Here is an 18008-nt window from a genome sequence, read left to right on the forward strand (position 1 = left end):
CTCGAGTGGCTTTAAACCAAAGGCCTTTTTCAAACAAAAAGATCCCAGGAGCTGTGGCGAGGGAGGAATGCAGGGTTCCCAGGCTGGGCGTCAGAGCCCCCAGGTTCTGGTCCCAGGCCGGTGACCCCGGCTTCTCCCCCTCTCTGACCTCGCAGAATCAACCTTCTCAGGACCACAATTTCCAGCTAGCTGAATCAGAGCCTCCCTGGACCCTGGGCTGTCCCCCAAACCTCTCTTCTTCTAAGGAGCTCCAAATGCTGGCAACCAGAGTTCCAGCCTCTGCACTGTCCACAGGGCACCCAGAATGGAAAAATCTATAGCTAATAATAGTTCCTTGCATCTGTACGGCACTTAACTCTTTTTAAAGCGCTTTTTAATCCGTCATCACGTTGAACTAAAGGGAAGTGAGAGGCAGGCGGGGCGGAGAGGTCTGTGGAGGTGGACGCCTCCTGACGGTGGGGGCCCCTCCGTCTCCCAAGCCCTGAGGTGCAGGAGGGGCTCGCTCGGGCCCTGCCTGCCAGCCTCAGCGCCCGTGAGCAGGCGAGAAGGCTCCACGCCGGAGGAGAGGCCGCGGATTGTACATAAATGGAAACAGGCGACAAGTCAGGCCCATGGGGAAGCCCGGGCCACACAGGAAACTGGTCAGCAGCCCTCCCTCCCCCCTCGTCTCTGCTTGCGAAGCTCTTTTCTCTGTTTGATGGCATGTGGGGCCTCACCTGCTGAATTCTGTATGACCGCGGGTGCCGATCTCAGAAAACAGAAACCAACGGACAAAGAACCTCGGCCACCTCCTCACTGAACCAACTGTCTCCTTCCCCGAGCTGAGGAAAGAGAGGCCTGGTCCCAGCCAAGGGGATGGATGGGGGCCACCTACCACGTCGGTGTTGGTGATCTTGGCCAGAAGGTCCACCAGGGCGTCGCCCGTGAGCGAGCTCACATCCTCGTCCTGCTGGAGCCCGCAGATGGCGGCTCCCACGCTTCCAGTTGCGATCATCGACGGCGGGTACATGGCGAACTTGAAGTCTGCGAGGACGAGAGGCGGAAGGTCAGAACCCCCACGGACGCATCCTCTCCTAAGTCTTTCCTTCACGAGACGCCCTTCATTTATTTGCCCGTGACCGTGGCAGTTCCAGATTTAAAAGGAGGAGACCGAGTAGAACAGGGAGGTCTGAGACCAGTACAGACAAGATAACCCACGTGCCACACAAGTGACACGAGCCAAGGGCTCCACATGTTCGAAGGAGGGGGAAGTACGAGCAGGTGAATCTTAGGAAGGACGACGACAGCCCTGACGTGACTCTGCCGTACTCTCTGGACAGGCATCAGGACTGAGACGGCTCAGAACAAAAGAGATGATTTGATTGAAAAAAAAAGAAAAGGACGGGACTTCCCCGGTGGTCCAGTGGTTAAGACTCCATGCTTCCACTGCAGGGGGCCCGGGTTCAATCCCTGGTTGGGGAACTAAGATCCCATGGGCCATGCAAGGAAAGTGGGAGAAGCAGCCATGGGGGGCGGGTGCTGGGGGGCAAGTTTCACACAATTTCCCACTTCTACCCAGCGTCAAGGGCCCTCAGAACGTTAGAAGAGAGGACAGGAAGTCAATCACACTCCCACCATTAGCCGTCCTAATCAGAGGAACGACTTGCTTTAGATTTTATGGCTTTGAGGCCTGAAGATCCCATTTTCTTGCTGGGGAAAAAAAAGAGTGGTTTGCTAGAGACAAGTGGAAAAACGATGATACGTTGGATGGGCTCGAACCCCCTCATTTTCCATTTCTCCAAGAGCAACTACAGAGGATGCTTTTATGTACCAGCCTGGGAGCCCAAGCACCAGTTTCTTCTGGGGCGGGGGGGTGTCCCCCAGAAGGGCCGGCAACCAAATCGGCCACCGCTGTCCATGGCAGGGAGGTAAGGATACACACCCCTTAGCCCTGCTCCTGCTGCTAAGGGCTCCCACCTGCCGACACGGCCAGGACCTGACTCGTTACAGCCTGTGTGATACAGCCGTCAGCCACGGAAGCTGTGTACCATCAGTACCTTAACGTCGTGGATGAGAAACCAAGCTGTCCGAGTCTCCACTGCCCTCCCCCTGTCCTGTGCTGATAGGTGAAAGAGGTGAGAGCTTTGTCCCTGACCCTGACTGCAGCCCCGGAGTGGAGCGCTTCTTCCACAAAGGGTTCTCTCTAGTTTTGCCATCATCCCAGTGAATTCACTGCATGTAGAAGTGGAAAGTTGGAGGGAGGGGGATCGCTGTAGAGGGAAGACGTGGGTCACGCTTCCATTCCCAGCATAAGCACCGCGTTTAACCTACAGAAACAGTTCAACCTACTATCTCCCCCTCTTGCTATTCTATCAACATAGTCCAAGGACGCACTTCTATCAGTGACCCCACTGTCCACATCAGGTCAGTGGCGTCCTCAGAAACTGCGCTGGGTTGCTCAACCAGGCACACACCCTTCCCTTCCTGGCCGAATCCCATGAACACAGCAGGCCTGGCCGTCTGTCTGTCTTTCTCCATGGTCTTCTGTTCTTAGCCCACGCACCATCTCCACCTCTCGAGGGATGTATATATATTACGCCATTCCACCCAAAGCCTGCTGTGCTCTAACTCGTCCAGAGCCTCTTCTCTGTCCCCGGACAGTGACGAAGCCAGCCTCCCTGCCTCCCGCTCTGCTGTAGGTCTCTTCGCATGGGGTCACACAGGAGTGTTTCTCTGCCCAGTAACCTTGTTAGCTCCCCCCGGGGACATTCACAATGCAGAGGCAGCAGCCAGCCCGTGGCCCTGGGCCCCCACAGGCCCCGGGTGGGAGCAGCTGGTAGGGAAGGGCAGGGCAGGAGGGGATCCCCGGCCCCCCTGCCCCAGGCCTCAGCCCAGGAAGCAGAGCCCACACACGCCTATCTTTGCATCCCGCTGCCTGCAAACCCAACTCCCACTTCCAGCAAATGAATTAATCCTGGCAGTCAGGGCGTGCGGATGGATGGTCCTGGGGCTGCTGAGAGGATCGTACCTCCCTTCTCGTTTTGTGGGAAAATGCCGAGGGACACTGTCCCCTGCCCCGCCCCCCAGAACTGGGGAGCAAGGGCTGCATGAACACGGCAGCCTCTGGGCAGCACCAGCAGGGCCAGGGAAGCTAGGCTGGCGCTGCTGAGCAGCAGGGCAGTGACCCCCTCTAGGGCCCCGACAACTGCCCGGCTCTCCCACAAAGCCAGGTCCAGCCCGTGGGACCCTGGGCAAGTCACTTCCTCCCTCCCAGCCCCTTGGAGTCCCAGTTATCTATGAGGAGGGTAGAGCTAGAGCAGCGAACTAACTAGTTTTTCTAACCTCCACCTGCAACTCAGTACAGGGTCATGAAATTCGTTTGTAGGTGGTGACCAGCATTTTTTGTTGTTGTTGAGTTGAACAAAATGTTAGCATAGAAAGTATCAGGAAGTAATGCAAGTAGTGAGAGTCAATACTGTCTTAAGAAACATTTGTATCGATTTGACGTATACTGACAGTTATCCTGAATTGCTTTATAAAATGTATTTCTTCCTTTATGGTTTAGGTCCAAAAAGTTGGAAGAAGGTAGGCTGGCTAATCTTCTCGGGGCCTTCCGGCTCTAACTGGCTTTTTACTTAAGGCTCTGGAGTAAAAACGACTCTCAAGGAAAAGAATAAGGAAGAGACACTAGAACACAGCACGGCTTCCCCCAGGCAGCAAAGTCACAAGACATCTCTCTCCATCGAGCAGTTCTGCATGGCCTCAGGGGCTGCCCCAAGACCACACCCAGGGACACCCCCTCTCTGCTGGTAGGGGAAATGGCAGAGAGAAAAACACCTGAATAAAACATCTGAAGGGTCGTGTCCTTGTACTAGCTCTTGTTAACTAACCTCCACACTCACCTGTGGAAAGTTCCATCCAACCCATTCAGCCATTTCTGGAAACCTTCAACTTTTGGCTACGGAACTGGATGGATAGATTCACGATATTTACTTGAGGGAGGGGGCAAAAATAAAATCAGGCTTCATGAGCACGTGCTATGATCAAGATTGCAACTGTCCATAAATACGTAAATAGAAATGCATCAACATGCATGCACGTGGGGATATCAGGAGAATACAAAGATGTATGTAAATGTCCCCACCATCCAGTGGGGGAAACGCTATTTGCAAAAATAAAATACAAAGTAACGATCTCTCCCAAATCTCTGAATCTCTTGGTCAAAAAACGCCGACAAGCTCTATGTTGGTGCTGAAGGTGTGCTCAGGGGTGAGGGTCTATCTCCATCCTCAGCTGCCCACCTGGAAAGCTAAAGTGTGTGTGACTTAATAAGAACCCGCCCCCCAGAGTGAGAGGCAATTAGCTGAGCAGGGACCCGTTCTGATCGAGTTACGACGTGTTCCTCCCTGTTCCAGGCAGCACCATGATGATTCCCCCAAGACATGGGATGATGATTCCCCCAAGACATGGGACATATGATCTAAATGGCTAGGTGACTTCTAAAGAAATGTCTCCAAGAAAGGATAGGAGCATTCGAGACACACACTTAGGAGGATTCCCCAAAAGGGGGTGGGAAGGGTTTGGGCCAAGCAGCTCCAAGCACTGGAAGGTGGAGGCCACGGAGGCTGGTGACCTTACCACCTACCAGCTGCGTGAAGGTGGGCAAGTTACCTGACCTCTCTGAGCCTCCATTTTTCCACCTACACATGAGGATAATAATTAGACTCTCATAGGGTACTTCTGAGGATGCAACTAAGAGAACAGGGCCTGGTTCTCAGTAAACAACCCATGACACCCACCAGCAGCATTGCTGTCATCACCCCACTATCCCTACCCCAGGGGCCCGCTGTGGGATCGGGGTGGGCAATGCTGACCGTCGGCGATTCTGTTCAGCACCTGCAGGGATGCGGCGAAACAGCAGGCCCTGCACAGCAAGGCCAGGAGAACGAGGGCTCTGCTCTGGCCGCCCTGAGGCTCTCAGATCTCTCTCTCTCTCTCTCTCTCTCTCTCTCTCTCTCTCTCTCTCTCTCTCTCTCTCTCTCTCTCTCTCTCGCAGAACCGGCCTCATCGCGTCCCCACTGCCTCCTGCTGCTTTGTCAGCAGTGGGGGAAGCTGAGGCCTCCCAGGGGGATGGAAAGAGGGCACAAGCACGCAAGGAACGAGAGAGAAGTCGGACTATTCATTCAGCTGGGGTCACCCAGAACCAAGGAACAGGTCCCATAGCTCAGCAGCCCTGACCTGACCTCCACCTTCTCCACCGACCAGCCCAGGCAGTGTTCCTACTGTTTGCTTACTTGGCAAGGAATTAGCAAAGAACAAGGTGAAATTCACCTGCTTCAAGACACTCCCTTTTACGGGTGAATCGATGAAATCTTGAGAGGTTAAGTGACTTGTCTAACGTCTGATGCCGGGCCTGGGCTTAAGATGGAGAGAGGCATCTGGACGTTGCACTCTGAGACTCACCAGCAGGTAGAGAGCTCTTCAGAGGCACCGCCCACGCCCCACTGGGAATCCACGGCCATCTTTCCCATCAGAGGCGGGAGAAAAGGCCAAAGGAAGGAACCCTGGCTCAGGAGTCCAGGAGATGGGAACGCCTCCCGTCTGTGGCCCCAGTCCCCTGTGGGATCCTGCAGACACTTCACCACCCAAGGACCTCCTGGGGGCCCACTGGGCTCCTTAATCTGGACAAGGGCAGGAGAGCTGCTCCACAGTTCATCAACTTAGTTAAGATTTCACTGAAGGAAGCGTTCTGAGCTAAGCGGGTTTGAAACCACAGATTACACGGCCCTGGGGCTGGCTTTATCCCCGTTGTTTTGACTATGGTGGCCGAGGCCTTGACCGGCAAGCGTGACCACTGTGCTTCTGTTCACCACTAGGGGGCGAGAGGCGCTCGCTCCGAGGGGAAGAGAACCAGGGATGCCCTTCTCTCCCTCTCCTCCAACCTGCCTCAGGTGGGCCTTTAAAAGGCCGGAGCCGGTGGGGAGCTGGACGAGGACCCTCAGCCTGCTCCCCACGCGCCTTACGGCCTGGTGGGAAGTGAGATGGGCCCTGTCAAGCTGCCCGTGTGGAAGAACTGAGACTCCCGTTCAACAGTCCACTTCCCTGGGGCCCCGTGGCCGCTCCTCGGTGGAGGAACTCAGAGGGTCGCAGATGGAAAGGGCTTTCCATCCTTCCTTCCATCTTCCAACCACCCAGGCAGACCTCCCTTTCTGTATCAGGGGCCAAGTCGTGGACCCTCTCTGGGCCACCACTGTCCGGCTGTAAACCAGGGATGAAGCGTCGCGAGACACGTCCAGGTACAGCCAGGAGGACGGGGAAGCTCTGGGGTATCGCCATCCCTGGGGCCCAGGCCCGCTGGGCAGGGAGCCTGGATAGCTGAGGGCAGCACCTCGGGGTGGGGGGCTCCTAGGCACAGAGGGAGATGCGGGGTGCCGTGGGAAGGGAGGCTAAACACCCCCTCCCTCACCCCCGCCCGCGCCAAGTTCAAACTCAATGCCACTGGCTCTTCTAAACTAACTGGAATCATCTGTTCAGCATGATGTCATGCATCAGGAATCTCCCCCACGCCGGCGGGATCCTGAGTCATCCCAATGGTCTCTTTCCTCGTTGGCAGGCTTGGGGGCGCTGCCATCAGAGCGGCACCAGGGGGATGCTGAGAACAGTGTGCTGCCCAGCGTCCAAGGCTCTAGGGAAGGCAGATATGAAGGGCTCCCCTCACCCCATGGCCTCCACCGACCGGCACCAGCCGAAGTCTCCACCCCAGAGGCTGTTCAGGGCTGGGAAGGGAAGAGGACACCTCTCTCCGTCTCGCCACCATGGGAAGCCTCAAGCCCCCGGAAGGAGGACTGGCAGCCCTGCCCTGCCTGCGTCTTCCCCTTTCACACACAGGCACTCTCCACGGACTGCGGGACCACCGCCAGCTCTTTCACAAGCAGCTTTCCCCCTCAACTAGCCACAGAGCCCCAGGGTCGCGGCTGCCCCCGAAAGGCCGGGATCCCTGGACGGAACGGAGCAGGACCTGTGCTGCTGTAACTCGTGCCGGCTACCTGCCGGCCCGGCCCGGGCACGCGCCCATTGCTCACACGCCCTGGCCCCAGAACGAGGCATCTCATCCAGCCGGAAGGTGGTCCCCTCAAGAAAAGCAGCCCCTTGGCTTTCACTCCGTCAGGCCCACGGCCCTAAAACCCCAGGCAGCGGGATGCCACGTGACTCGGCCATGCAGACACACTCGAGGGCAGATCAGGGAAAGAAATGCCTCTCAGACAGGCTCATCCCCTCTAGACCCAGAAACGTGTGAAACCCTCCTTGTGCTCCGAGCGGTCCACACGTGGCACTCAGTACCCAGCTGGAGGTGTTCCTATTCCCATCCTTCCCTGCCCCTGCCCCACGCTAGCTCCTCTCTCAAAGGGCAGTCTTCCCGACTTCCTCCGCCTCCCCTCAGACCTCTATCCCCTGCCCCTGAATCCCAGGCTCCCTCCTCGGGCCCCAAACGTGGCAGTTGCCCCAAGGACCTGGCCAAGAAGGCCAGGAGTGGCGGACGGGATCCCCAATTTTAGAGCGTGGGCCTTTAGGCAATCCGGGGATCTGCTTTTGGCCTGGGTCACTCCGCCCACCCTCCCGACCCGAGTCAGAGATCAGCGAGGGGGAGTGGGCAGATGGACCCCAAAAGATACGTCCGTCAAGAGACAAGGTCAGAGCAGAGCACTGGCTATCGACAGCTGGGCGATGGGGGAGCGCAGGGTCAGGGGTCAGCTGTCCTAGAGAGAAAAGGGCTGGTTGACCCCTTCTCCACAGTGAATCATGACAATGGAGAGGAAGGGACAGCGGGGCCTGGGAGACAAAATGACAAGTCAATGAGGGTCTGACCTCTAGGGTCCAGGCCAGACAGCAGAAGGGGAGGAAGCAGAAGAAGGGCTACGGTGTGCAGGGCAGCGAGAATCACGGGCAAAGAATGGTCCCCCAGGGCTGCAGGAAGGGCACAGGGCACGGACACTCCACGAGGCTGGGCCTGGATCTGGGAAGCTCAGGGACGGGAAGCCTGCTCTGGGATCCACAGTGGGGGGGCTGGACCCTGCATCTGAGCCCACAAAGGCTGAGCACGGCGTCCTGCTAAACTCAAATGGGGGTAGCAGGGTTAGGGTTAGGAAAGTCATTGTATCCACTCAGTAAAAGTCAGAATCGGAGACATTTTCACATTTGGTACCAGAGCACATCGCCTACACCTTGCCTGGTTGACAAAGGACCTCCTTGTACATCATCTCTCTTCTGATATCCGTTTTCCTAACCACCTGAAAAGGCTGTAGGAGCGTCATGTGTCAATAGGCATATTTTGCAGATGAAGAGGCTGAGGTTCAGAGAGGTCGCGGGCTGCTAAGTAGCAAAGCCCGACCTTTTGACTGTGAACAGGGCACGTATGCTACATTGCAGATAACGTGCTCATCTTAACACGTAACAAGATACTGAAAGAAGTCAAGCCCCAAGCCCACCTTTGCAATTCCAGTACATGCTCCTGGCAACCGTGAACCCCGCCCTCTCCCCCGGGGCAGGGGGGAAAGGTCCACCCAAGCAAGTTCTTTCCCTAACACTTCTGATTGTGAAAATATGAACTCCTGACGCTCCACCCTGGCCAACGATGGGTCCGGAGTTTCTCCCATGGCCACTACCGTTAGGGGTGGGGGGAAAAAGATGGGGGGAGGGGGAAGACGGCGGAAACTGGCCAAAGTTCAGTGTGATGAGACAGTATCAAACCACTGCCTTTAGTTTATCAGTTAATTGCAAAGCAAACGGGCCAACGAGGACTACGTATCCATTGCGGGATCAATGGGGTGGGTGTAGCGCTCTTAACGTGAAAAAGCAGTTGCAGCGTTAAAAAGGCTGCAGTCAAAACCCCAACACGTGGAGGGAGGGCAGCAGAGCCCAGGCGCAGGAAGCAGTCCTTGCTGAAAACCCCACATGTTCACCCGAACCCTGCAGAAGGAGCTGCCGGAAGGCAGTAAATGCCCTGCAGCCAAAGAATTCCTCTGGCCTCCCCGACCACTTATCAGGGCAGGCGGTATTTATCTTGACAGCGTTCCTCGGACCTATATTTGCATCCCGCCCCCCTCCAAATTTCCTCTTGGGCTTATCTCCAAGCCATCCTTTTCCTCCAGAGATGAAAGATTGAAACACGACCAGAGGGCAGTATATATAATCTTCAAAGAGCACTTTAGACACCATAAAGAATATTTTAACAGGCGCTGTTTTTTTCCCCCCCTCACCACACCTGTCCTCATAAACCATTTATGAGCTTGGCAGAGAGAGAAAATATACCAGCTGAGATAAAGGAAGGAAGAAACAGCCCAGGAATGAAACCTTGGACTCTAGATTACTTGGGACCCCCTCCCCTCGACCCCCCAATCCCTGGAAGTTAGGGCTGCGGTCCTCCTCCTTGAATCCACCCCCCCCCAAAGCCCTCCCCAGCATCAGGCCCCCACCGGGCTCCAGTAGCTCCTACCAGTGGCGCACAGAGCGATGAAGGTCTGAGCGTGCTTGCGGATCAGAGACAGCTTCTCGCTGGGCTGAGGCAGCTTGCGAAGGATGTGCTCGATGAAGTCGTGGGGGGTGACGGCCGCCAGGTTCCACTTCAACTTGCCCAGCACCACCAGCTCCCACTCCTGGGGACGGAGGGAGGAAGGGAAGAGTATAAAGCCCACAGGCTGACCTGGCATCCGGGACTGGGGGCTTGGCATCCAGACCAGTCTTCGGAAGGATTCTCATTAGATTGGAAGGCGGGGCCGTTTATCAGAGTGGCCCTAAGCTTTGAAGTGGGTGACGGCTCTTCTCAGGCTTCAAAGGTCAGGCTCCACTGAAAATAATGAGCGCCCAGGTAGCTGTTGCCAAGATGGTACCTTCTTCTATTTCTCTGCCTCTCCAGCTCCCCGACCCACACCCAACCCTGACTTCCATTCCCGGGGATGCTTCTGCCCGCCCACCCAGAAGGTTGAATCTACAGTAAGATACCGCCAAGGTCATTGTAGCCCTTTCGTAGCAATTTATTGTATCTCTCTCACCAGATTAATGGTCCTTTTAATCCTCGTGGAAAAATGATGTACACAGAATAAAGCTCAAAATTAGGTTTCTTGGCCCAAATCCTTGGCAACCAATTAGCTTGCTCGTAGTTGGTGCCAAAATGTACCATTTTTCTCTCTGCTGCTAAAACTTTCCCCATGACACGTAATGCAGAAATCTTGGGAAATGATACTCAGACACGGGGCACCCTTCCACTGAAATGTTTCACCAGCCTTTGTTACCATGACTGAAGGACCTCATGGTCACTGGCAACCCCCTTGTGCAGCTGGAGGTGATTCAGGGCAGGGTGAAGGTCCTTGTTCAAGGTCATAGAAGCCCGCAGCCCAAATGCTGGCGCTGTGCAACCCTGTCTCTTGTAGGCCTCTCACCAGCAGCCCACCTAGTGAAAAACCTTGTTTCTCTCCCTTATTGGGATACGTTGGGGGGAATTGTGCTCAAAGGGAAACAAGCCAAAGAGAGAGCCTTAAAACTATGTGCAGTCAGAGGGAAAAACAGGCCCATCGATCTATCGTCATCAGCAGAATGAGCGACCAGCTTACCAGTGTAGTCCGTTCCCCCATTCACCCCAAGATACCGACTGTCTTCCGCCTGCCAAGCCGGCCACCAGAGCCCTATTCTGCCTGCGACCCACAGCACCGGCTGGCTGTGTGGTCTGGGCCAACTCCCTCCCCTTCCCTGGCCTCGGCTTTCTTGTTGGTAAAATAGGAGGACTCCTCCAGTTCTCAACTTCTGGGATAAAGAGACAGAGACTGGAAAAAGGCAGGTTTGTCTGCAGCAGTACAAATTAGCTTGGCAAGCCCCTGGAAAAAAACTGGGGTGCTCTGAAACATACCCGAGTCCCCCATCATGTTGAAACAGTGAAGCAAAAGGAAGATTCGTTTTCCTCGTCTCCCGTGAGAAATATAACTGGATCCCAATTTTAACCATGCTCTCTTTACCTGCCTTCAAGTCTGCCTTGGTTTTTTTACGGGAGGTTGGCGGTGAAAACCCAGACAGACTACTGAACAGTCAGTGTCTTCCAAGATGGCTTGCAATTCCAGCTCTCCTTCTCACGGGGGAATGCGAGTATAAACCACTCGACTTGTACCATTATTAAAGGAAGCAGATCTCCTAGAAGAAAGCACCTTTCTGGGCCTCTCGGACCAAACCAGAAGCAGCTGAAATCTGGCAACTGTTCAAAGGTGAGGTCATTCATGCCCCTCTGCATTCTCGGAGATTCCTCCCCATCCTTGCACATGTCTGCCGCTAGGTGGCAGCACAGCCTCAGGGAGGAAGGCCTCTCACAAAGAGCTCAGTTCAGGCAGCCAGTCCCGGGCCCTGTGGACTTAGTGCCGGCCTGGCCAGCGGGGAGGGGGAGGGGGAGGGGTGGTAAGAGGGGGCCCCTTTTCCAAACAGTTGGGAGATAGGCTGTGCAGATCACTGAAGGTGGGCCTCTGGGGCCACCCAACCAACGCCACGCTGCTGCTACATGGCCGTCTCAAGTATGAAGCTACAGGGGCCAAGAGTCCTATCGGGTGGGAAAAAGGTTTGCGGGCAGAAAACCAGAGTCCAGACAGGACCCCGTGTCTATGTAGAGGTAACAGCCCCACCGGAGACAGGAATTCAGGCCTCCCAACCCTCTGACAAAGGGCCCTATTTGACTCTGCTCAAAAGCCAATGAGCTGGTATTTAAGTGAACAGCTACTATGTGTGGGTATCTTGAGACTCTAAGAGGTGCCTAAGACCTACCTTTGAACTCCCGGTTCTTAGGAGACACGCCACACGTGTATTTGAGAATCATGTGAGAGGTTGATTTCTGTCTCGGAATTCCGCGATTGAAAATTTGGAATTTAATTAAAATATTTTATCACTGTGCTTCATGCCTCCTCTGCATACGTAAGCGGCTGCAAATGAATCTCACCAACACAAACCTCCCTGAGTGAGGACGTTATTCATGGGTGGAGTCTCGGTACTTCGTACAGAGCCCCGCACACAGTAGGAACGCAAGGAGCGTCGTGTTAAAGAGTTCCCAGAAGTGTGAAAACGTCAGGGATGGGTAATTTGGGGTCCTAAGGATCTGTTCTGGGAGCAGCGGCATCAGAGTATATTATTAGGATAGGGGACAGCAGAAAGGCAGGGGGGAAGGAGGCAGTGATTACCAGCAGCTCCTGAGGCTTGACGGAGTTGTCCGTGTAAATGCACAACTTCTCAGCGGTCAGCGGGATGGTCTCTTTGAGCTTGGAAGCCAGGAACATGCACACGGCCCCCAGAAGCTGCAGATGGGTCTTCGGAGTTGGGACTCCGGCCAAGAAGCGGTCCAGGTAATTGATGGCCAGAGGAAAGACCTCTTCTTCGCACTTCTGCTCCTCACAGACCTATGACACGAGGGGACAGGGTCGGGGTGGGGGGAGACCATAATATCAGGAAAAGAGGAAAAAAGGGAAACCGCACAATCTAGGAAAACGACAAAAATATTGAATTTGTCGGGGGGGAGGGGGAGGGGAGTAGAATAAGCGATCAGAGTGAAGGCGAGGAAATTGGGGTCAATCTGAATGGCCATCCGCGCTGGGGTCCTCCCCGGGAGCCTAAAAACTCACCGGAGAGGTGGGTTAAGGACCCCGAGGCCGAAGGCGCAGCAGCTCCGGCCCCGCCGCCCCCGTGGGCCGCTCACCGCTCCGCTCGCTCGCACTCACTCACTCTCTTTTTTGGATTTCGTCATCTTTTCAAAAAATCAATAAAAATATTCCGGAGGCTCCGGGGGTCTCGTTCTTGGTCTCATTCGGACCCCCAGACCCTGCTCTATCATTCCCGACAATTGAAAAAATTGTCGGGGGGAGTCCCCGCGGCCCAGGCGCCGCATTTGGGGGGGTGGGTGGGGAGAGGTGGGGAAGCGGGGGGGAGGGCGGAGGGAGCCAGCGCCGCGCAGCCTGGGCGGCCGGAGTCGGGGCAGGGGAGACGGGTTCAAAAAATAATTAAAAATCGAGGAAATACCCCAGACAAGACCTTTCGCCGTGAAAACCCCACAGAGGACCCAGGCTACCCGCAACGGAGGTTTGGGGTGCCGGGAAGGTCTGGACCGCGACCCCTGGGGCTTTGGATACCGAGGGGGAAACTTGCAGGGGTGAGCGCGGCGGCGGGAGTGTCCGGCCGCGGCCCACAAGGGCAGAGGCCGGGGACGGTGGCGAAGAGCTGGGGGACAGACGAGAACGGGGAGCCGCCGGAGAGAGGCGCGGGGGGCTCCGGCCTCTCCTTCGGGGGGGACCCGCTATCGCCCCTGCACACACCTCCTCCCCCCTCCCACCCCACCCAGCTCTCCGCACCCAGGAAACTGAAGGCCGAAACGTAAGTAACCTTCGTGAGGGAGGGGGGGATCGGGGGCGAAGGCGCCATCAGAAGTGGGGGGCCGGGATAGTGGGGTGAGAGGGGGAGCGGGCGACGCGTTCCAGCCTCTCCACCCCGAGTTTACAAAGCAACATGGCGAAACCACGGCAGGTCCGGAGCCGTGCAGACGTGGGCACACGGCTCGCTCCGCAAGGGTTCGGAGCGAGGGGAAAGAAGTGGTTCTTTTGGGTTCCCCGAAAACACACGTTTCTTCAGTGTGACTTCCGGGGCTCCTGAATTCCCCGTTTCTCTTCTCCCTCCGCCCTCCGCCCTCCCCCCTTAGTGCCAACGCGGAGTCGCGACCACAGGCGAGGGGGGGGGTACCCGAGGCTAGGACGAATTTGCCCTGGCCTTTGGTGGGGGGGCTGATTTTTTAACTTTGGGGTCCCGGCTTCCCGCTCCTACTCCCTTCTTCAAGGCACCTAAAGCAGCCTCGGCTTCGCAAAAGACAGGTCGGGGTGGGGGGGGGGAGGCAGCCACAGGCAGGCAACCGCGCGCGGGATGCTCCCCCACCCCCGCCCCGGGACAGCCTCGCTGCTCCCAGATTTGCCTCCTCCCTCCTCCCCTCTCCCCCCGTTAATCTTGCACCCCGCAAGGAACAGAAAGGAAGCCACGCGTCTCGCCGAGGGCACGGGGTAACCTCTCGCGCAGCAGCGGGGAGGCGGGCGCGGAGGCTGCCCTCTCGCAGGTTCAGGGTCCCCGCGTGGGGTCTGGGGTCCGGGCGGGGACAGACGGTGCGCCTGCCTGCAGACCTACCTCCAGCATCCAGGTGGCCACCATCCTGCGCATGTAGGGCTGGATGTCCTTCTGCACGCACTTGAAGTAGGAGCACTGGGGAAGGTAGCGCTCCTCGATGGTCAGCAAGTTCTGCAGCACGCGGTCGTCGTGGAGCAGGTTGGCGTCCGGCACGGCCCTGCGGACCGGGTCCACCTCTCCGCACAGCAGCTCCATGGCCAGCTGGGTGCCCACTCGCGCCCCTGCGATCTCCGGACTGGAAAATTGGGGGTTTTTTTGGAGGGGGGAGGGGAGAGGATTCCCCTTACCTCCTTCCTTTGGCTAAATAAGGGGTTTTCGGGGAAATAGCGAAGGGCAGAGAGGGAAGCTGGGGAAGAAGAGGGGAAAGGGATGGGCGGTGGGAGAGGAGCGCCCCGGGGGCTGCTGACTCTGCCTGCCCTCCCCTTCAAACTTGTCTGCTCTCCCCAGCTCGCTCTGCTCTCTGCTCTCCGAGGCAGTGACGCAAACTGGCTGGGCAGTTACTTCTCCTCCCTCTCGCCTCACCCCCCTCTCCGGTTCCTCCTCCCTTTCCCTCCCCTCCCGGTCCTCCCCTCCTCCTCTCAGTGTCTCCCTCCCTCCCTCCTTTCCCCTCTTGTTATTAAGGAGAACAGCAGCTGGCCCGACCAAACTTCAAACGCGGTCCCCCGCCCCCCGGCCCCCTCTCCTTAGCTCTCCGAGGCCCTCTCCCTCTATGCAGCCCCGCAAGCCAGGGGCCTCGGAGAGGGGAACCCACAAAAAAAAAAACCCCACCGATTCCTACTTATTTCCTCTAATTGCGCACATTCTGTAGGTGCATCCTGCCAAAATACGACCCTCCGACTCTGGCTACTTCAAAACTGATCCTAATACTACCGCCCATGTATTTTAAGATCCAGGAATGACGGGTGGATTACTTGAAGATGAGGTGGGCTCAGACAACTGAGAAATAGATCCCTTACGTGAGAAAGAGGGAGGGCGATCTGAGAAAACAGCAACTTCGCATACCCAGAGAAAAAGGTTATGTCCCTGAAATTTATGTTCCTGATCATGTTGCTGTTTCCAAAACCCGATTAAAGGGACCAGAACTTCGGCGCCCACTCCAACCCCCGCCCCCGCCCCCCCGCAGATGTGTTGGTGGGGAGGGGTGAGTGTCCGGAGGGAGGGGGCGCTTCTCCGACGTGATAGAATGTGACCCAGGAGCAGAAACCATCCCGTTCTTGGGGCGCCGCAGGCGCCACTGGGAGACGCGGGGAGGCGCCCCGAGCCGCCGCAGGCCGGGGGCAGGGCTACCAGCGGTTCCGCCGCGGCCAGCGGCCACGCAGGAAAAACCCGCTTCCTCGCCCTGCCTCTGCTGACAAGCCGCCCGAGGTGCCTGCGCGGAGCGTGGCCACACTGATACAGCTTTCTAGGAAATAGCCCGGGAGGAGGAGGGGAGAGGGGCGAAAGAGGGGTAGGTTTGGCTCCCCCTCTCTCCCCGGGCGCCAACGACACCACCCCTTCCTTTCCTCCGAGGCCCAAGAGTTCCACCCCGGGTCCCTCGCCTGCACCCTCGCGGACCCTCCGGGTTCACGCGTCGCTCGCAGCCAGGGCTTTCCCCCCGCGAGCGGAACTACGGTGGAGACGCAGCCAGTGCGGTCGGCTCTGACACGTGCTCCAATGCATCCTCGGGTCAAAGCCGCTTTTAGAGGGGATCTGATGGCGTTTCCTCACCTCCTTCCTCCCGCCACCCCCCACCCTGCCCGTCTGTGCTATTTCGCTCCGGGAAGAAAGGGAGTGGGCCCAGGGCCCGCGGCGCGCTGGCGGAGCTGGCACGTGCGCCGAGCGCGGCGTGGGTAGGGTCCCTGGAGAGACACCGCGGTTGGCCCAGGACCTCCCTCGCGGAGAAAGGGGGCCCGAACCGGGGCGCGAGGGCGAGCGGGGGGAGGCGGGGGGCTGGGTGAGCTGTGAGCTCTGTTCCCTGAAAGGAGGGGGAGGTGGAATAAAGAGGGCGGACAGCGCATAAACCAGAGGTGCGAGCGATTAACCCTGGCCCCGGGGCCAGCCCCTTTCCACGAGGGTGGGGCGGAAGGGGTGGGTGGGTGGGTGGAAGGGGGATATCGCTTTAAAAGGGTGAGTAAGAGTTTGGGGCGCCGTCTCCCCTCCCTCTATTTGCATAGCCAATAGCTCTGGGTCTCCTGCTACTGCGCGCTGATTGTTACCGGGCAGATTACTTTTTTTTTTTTTTTTTTTTTTTTTTTTTTAGTAGGACGCGTTCCCCGCTACATCAAAAGGAAGCCAAGGAAGGGAGGGCGGAGGGAGAGCGGGGACTGGGGCGGGCGAGGGCTGGGGAGAGGCCGGGGCGCGGGCGACCTTATCAATAGCCTCGGGAATTAGTATCCAATCGACTGTATGTAAAGAAAGGGGAGGGAAGGGGCGGGCGAGGAGAATGTCTAATTGCGGTGGAAGCCATTAGCTTTCTGGAAGAAAAAAAGCTCGCTGAAAAACCCAAGTTGCAAACTCAAAATGAAACAGTCCCGCACGGCGGATGACAGTCGGGGCCGAGTACGGTGTTCCTCGGAAGACAGCGGGTGCCTAACAATCACCTCTTGATTTCAGTCAACGTGGACTTCCCGACTCAGGCCTTGAGTCACTCCGGATAAATAAGTGAACTTAACATTTTAAAACCCCATAAAGGACTTACTCAAACTTCAGCTCAGCCACCTTTGAGCGGATCAAAGAAAGCTGTAGGGGTAGGGGGTGGGGGGCAGTGTGGGCGAGAGAGGTATTTTTAAAGTATAAATCTGCCCCGACAGGCAAGGACAGAAGCCGGCGAGGGCTCCCAGCCTCTTGACATCACTTGGTAACTAACCCAGCACGGCCTTTTCTCCACCTCCCTGCAGGGAAAGCATCCCGAGCCCTGGGTCCCCTGAAGAGGGGCAGCTGGGGGCGGGGAAGAGGCGGGTGGTCGTCCTCCGGGCCTCGCCCACCCTGGGGAGAAAACCTGGGTGGTGAGGCCTCAAGTCTCGGGAGCGGCGAGCCGAGGGGCCCCCTCTCCCCTTCCCTCCCCCTAACCCCAAACCCGTCTGGCTTTACGGAGAAATTCCGGCGGGGAGCGGGGCCGGGGGGCGGGGGACAGACGGCTGTGAAGAGGAGGGGCGCGGGCGGATGCCCCTCTCCCCGCCGCCCTCTCCGTCCACCCAGACCCGCGGGTGCGGGCGCTCCCCGCGTGGCAGGCTCGCCCCTTCAAGTTCCCCATTGACTTCCCCTTCCGATTACGGACTGTTCCCGAACAGCAACCTCGCAGCGAATCCGTCCCCCAGTGGTTCAGGCTCCAAGGCTCGGGGTGGGGCGTGCGAGGGTGCGGAGGTTGGCAGGAATGTCTCCGCGAGGCTTGGACTGGAAACTGAGTTTTCCCTTTTGGTCGCCACTCCGACCATGTGTTAAAACTTTAATTTTGCTTGCTAAAAAGCACTCCTCCTCGCACGCGGGAAAAGGCACGTTGCCTTCTGGACAAACCTGCGCATTTTCTTTTGCGTGTAGCCTTAGGTTTAGAGAAAAAAACCAAACGTCTGTGCTCCGGCTTTTAAGTCAAAACTGGTCACTGTAGGGGAAAAAAACAAAACAAAATATTGGCTCTTCCTTATTCCTTTTAAACCCCTCAAGGGGGGGAAAAAACACCTCCTTCCCTTTGTAGGATCAATGATAACCTTTAGCGAACGTCAGTTTTACTGGACTTTTATTCCCTCCCTGGCCGGCTCACCACCCCTCGCGTTGTGGAGTTTCGGTTGGAAAGTGTACAAACCCCTGTAGGTGCAGGGTGTTTATAGGCACATTTCTGCAGGAACCTGCAACGCTAAGCACACTTACGC

General features: G+C 57.1%; 1 protein-coding gene across 1 annotated transcript in view; it reads right to left on the minus strand.

The window, feature by feature from the left end:
- CCND2 (cyclin D2) overlaps window positions 1-17683 on the minus strand; it is a 30849-nt gene extending 13166 nt beyond the window's left edge. Inside the window, exons 1-5 of the mRNA XM_060167166.1 lie at window positions 17656-17683; window positions 14164-14398; window positions 12186-12401; window positions 9473-9632; window positions 875-1023 (exon numbers count right to left, since the gene is read on the minus strand). Of these exons, the coding sequence (XP_060023149.1) occupies window positions 875-1023; window positions 9473-9632; window positions 12186-12401; window positions 14164-14398; window positions 17656-17663 (768 nt within the window). The 5' untranslated portion in view covers window positions 17664-17683. The remainder of the gene's footprint in view (window positions 1-874; window positions 1024-9472; window positions 9633-12185; window positions 12402-14163; window positions 14399-17655) is intronic.
- Window positions 17684-18008: the final 325 nt, after the last annotated feature.

Source organism: Lagenorhynchus albirostris, chromosome 11, assembly GCF_949774975.1.
Source record: "Lagenorhynchus albirostris chromosome 11, mLagAlb1.1, whole genome shotgun sequence".
Classification (NCBI taxonomy): Eukaryota; Metazoa; Chordata; class Mammalia; order Artiodactyla; family Delphinidae; genus Lagenorhynchus; species Lagenorhynchus albirostris.